General features: G+C 37.6%; 1 protein-coding gene across 1 annotated transcript in view; it reads right to left on the bottom strand.

Moving 5' to 3' along the window:
* LOC106472205 (glutamate receptor ionotropic, kainate 2-like) overlaps positions 1-3299 on the bottom strand; it is a gene marked incomplete at its 3' end in the record, with an annotated part of 18620 nt that overhangs the window by 4593 nt on the left and 10728 nt on the right. The window contains exon 8 of the mRNA XM_022400808.1: positions 1644-1747. Within this exon, the coding sequence (XP_022256516.1) occupies positions 1644-1747 (104 nt within the window). The remainder of the gene's footprint in view (positions 1-1643; positions 1748-3299) is intronic.

Here is a 3299-nt window from a genome sequence, read left to right as displayed (position 1 = left end):
TAGCTTTGCGCGAAATTCAAAAACAAAAAACAAACAGCTAAGCTGGATCACATGGTGTTTCACGTGATCAAGTAGGTATGAATAAACAGGAGTTGTAGTGATGAAAGTCAATCACTGAGCAAGAAGATGGTTGGATATCAACGACTTCATAAGAGGTATGATAGTTGGAGCCTGTGTAACAGTGTTATACATCAAGGAAGTGTTTAAGTTAACAAAAGTGTCTGTCAGGACAGTTCCCAAGCTGTGCTTTGTTTGTTTGTTCAATTTCACGCAAGGCTACACAAAGGCTACCTGTGCTAACCATCCCTAATATAGAAGTGATAGTTTAGAGGGACTGTAACTAGCCAATATATCCACCGCTAACTTTTGGGCTACTCTACTCGAATAATGGGATTAACCATCACATTATAAAACCCCCATGGCTAAAAGGACGAGCATGTTCGGTATTGGGATTCGAACCAATAGCTGTAGATTGCGAATCGAGTGTCTTAACCACCAGACGTCTAACTCAGCCCAGAGGTAAAACATTCACTATCAAGCAGAACTATGAGCATAAAAGGGATCGAAGACAAACTAGATGAATTATGTGAAGTCGTAGGCTTGCAGCAGTCTCATGAAACTGCTCATCACTAGACAGGATCACAGCATATCGAATAGAACAATACACCTTGAATTGCACAAGTATATTTTTTCAAGCCTCTAAAAAACCCAGATACACCACCTTCAGTGGTGCCATGATGGCCAAGAATGGACTTTGGACCAATGGGAGAATTTCATGTAGTCTGAAGAATCTGACTTCAAACTGATTTGAACACAGGGGAAGGTTTCGGTATCACAGAAACCTTATGAATCATTGAAATTTGAGTGTATCATGGTAACAGTTCATGCTACTGGAGGTAGTGTAATTGTTTGGGGAATGTTCATATGGTATGGTTTGGGACCTCTTATCTTATTGGAGAGCCAGATAGCATCTACGGAGTATTTAGGATCTAGATATCGTGGCCAACCCAGTTCACCCTTTAATGCTGCTTCTGCATCCAGATAATAATGGAGTGTTTCAGGATGTCAATGCCACCATCTATTAAGTTCAAGTGGTACAAGAGTGATTTCATGGACATGGAATTGATTTCACGCATATAGTCTGACTGCCACAGCCTCCTGATGGCAATCCAATTAGGAATTTTTGGAACGTGCTTAAAACTATGTATCAAGTATTGTCTACAGCTTACCATCGTCTTTGATACAACTATTCTCAGTTCTCCCCGGAGGAACGATATCAAGTACTGTATTTACCATCTGTGGAATCAATGCTACGTCGCGTCATTCAGATCAAATGTGGTCCAACAAAATACTGGGTGGCTTTTGTAATATTTTGACAAGTGATTGTATAAGATTATTGTTGATTAGTATCAAAGAACGTAATAAAGATAACAGAATAGCTAAAATCCCTGTCATTAAGTTCATCCAGTAGTACAAACATTTAATCTACAATGGACGTCAATACTCAAGTATGGGTCTGCTAAGATCAAAGGTAGTACAGATGAAGTATGTGCAGTATAGACTAGTGAAACTTATTTAGGTATGATTATATATATATATCAAAATTGATTTTGAAATCGCAAGGAAAAACGGTTAAAACTTACTGCTCCAAACAACCGTCCAGTAGTTTCAATATTGCAAGGTTCCTGTTCTGTGGCAAAGGTCAAGATGGGAGAATCACCAATAAGTGCAAATCGACCCGGAGTTCCTGGAATTTTTTAAAATAAAACTATTCAGTGTTTTATCTCCCCCACCCTCTCCTCTGATAAGTAGACATGTGACCATAAAATACACAGAAAAATCAGTTAATTTACGTTTCAGAGAATATTTCTAATGGTAATACTTGTCGGTACATGTACTGTTATTGCAGAAATTTTGACACAGAAACTTCTGCCTTTTACATTTTGCTCTAATTTACGAGTACAATATTAATTTACAATTAACATTGCAAATTTTTGTCTTCTTTCCTCTGCGATCTATTGATTAACTGCGAGTGACTCTGTAAAAGTGAATTTCTGATAAAGTAAAGATAGTACTACGAAAACAATCACTGGTATGAGATATGAAACGAACTCACAGATTGAAGAGGAGTGGATAAGCCGAATTTTGTTGGTTTGATATAAGCTTTAAATTAGCAATTACCAGCTTCTTATGCATTAATCCTTAAGCTGCCATTCGTCTCTTAGCTTCACTAACTATGATGAAATGGCCATCTTCAACAGTGATATTTCTTTCTGTCAAGATGTTCTAAGTGCATTCCAAGGCTTTATTGAAGTGTGTTCTTTTATATGATGGAAAACTACTTGGTGGTGGAATCTAACTAATCCTTCTTTCAGTTAGGATACGTGAGTTTATATGTGGCAAATGACTGTTTGCCCTCGGGAGTAACATTGTAGAAACGAAGTAAACAATAAATCCACGGAATGCGCTTACTATTGGTTAGCACGCTCTTAAATAACGTAATGTCGCTGTTAAAGCTGGCAATTTCATCATAGTTAGTGGATCTCAAGATAAACAGGAGCTGGTGCATAGAAGCTGGTGATCGCTAATTTAAAGTCGACAATAAACAGAATATATATATATCCTCTTCTTCAATCTGTAAGATTGTTCAATATCTTAAACGTTAAAATCCCTTGAAAACGAACTTTCAAGTACCATAAACTTAGTGTTGAATTACACGTACAGCTGGCACTGAATATCCTTGCTATTAACATGTCACTAACACAGCCATAACAAGTAGACGGATGCCATGGTCTATATTTTTGTGTGTAGGACTATTGTGTAAACGATTTAATATGCTCATAAAAACGTTTTTGTTTTACTATTTTTGCACATTTAAATTCTAGGTTTGTCTGATAAACGTTAATGCAGTATTTACTTCATATTAAGGTGTACAGAGGATTGAGTACGTTTTGTTAAAACTATTTAGAGTATGCAGATTACCAAGTCAATTGAAAGTCACAGCTAATATAAAGTCGTGGTGGGATGGCATGTATCAGAACAACATTTTTGTAATGCAAAATAATGGGGGTGTTACCGAAAATTGATCGGTTTTTAGAAAGACATGTAACAACCCTTTCGCAAAGCAAAGTATTCGAACTCTAATACCATAAAAGTGTGTTTAGATCGAGGATGGCTGGGTGGTTAGGGGGCGCTCGACTCGAAATCTGCGAGTCGCGGGTTCGAATCCCCTTCACACCAAACATGCTCGCCCTTTTAGCCGTGGGGGCATTGTAAAGTGACGATCAATCCCACTATTC

Source organism: Limulus polyphemus, unplaced genomic scaffold, assembly GCF_000517525.1.
Source record: "Limulus polyphemus unplaced genomic scaffold, Limulus_polyphemus-2.1.2 Scaffold5156, whole genome shotgun sequence".
NCBI lineage: Eukaryota > Metazoa > Arthropoda > Merostomata > Xiphosura > Limulidae > Limulus > Limulus polyphemus.
This window is presented reverse-complemented; position numbering and strand designations above follow the sequence as displayed.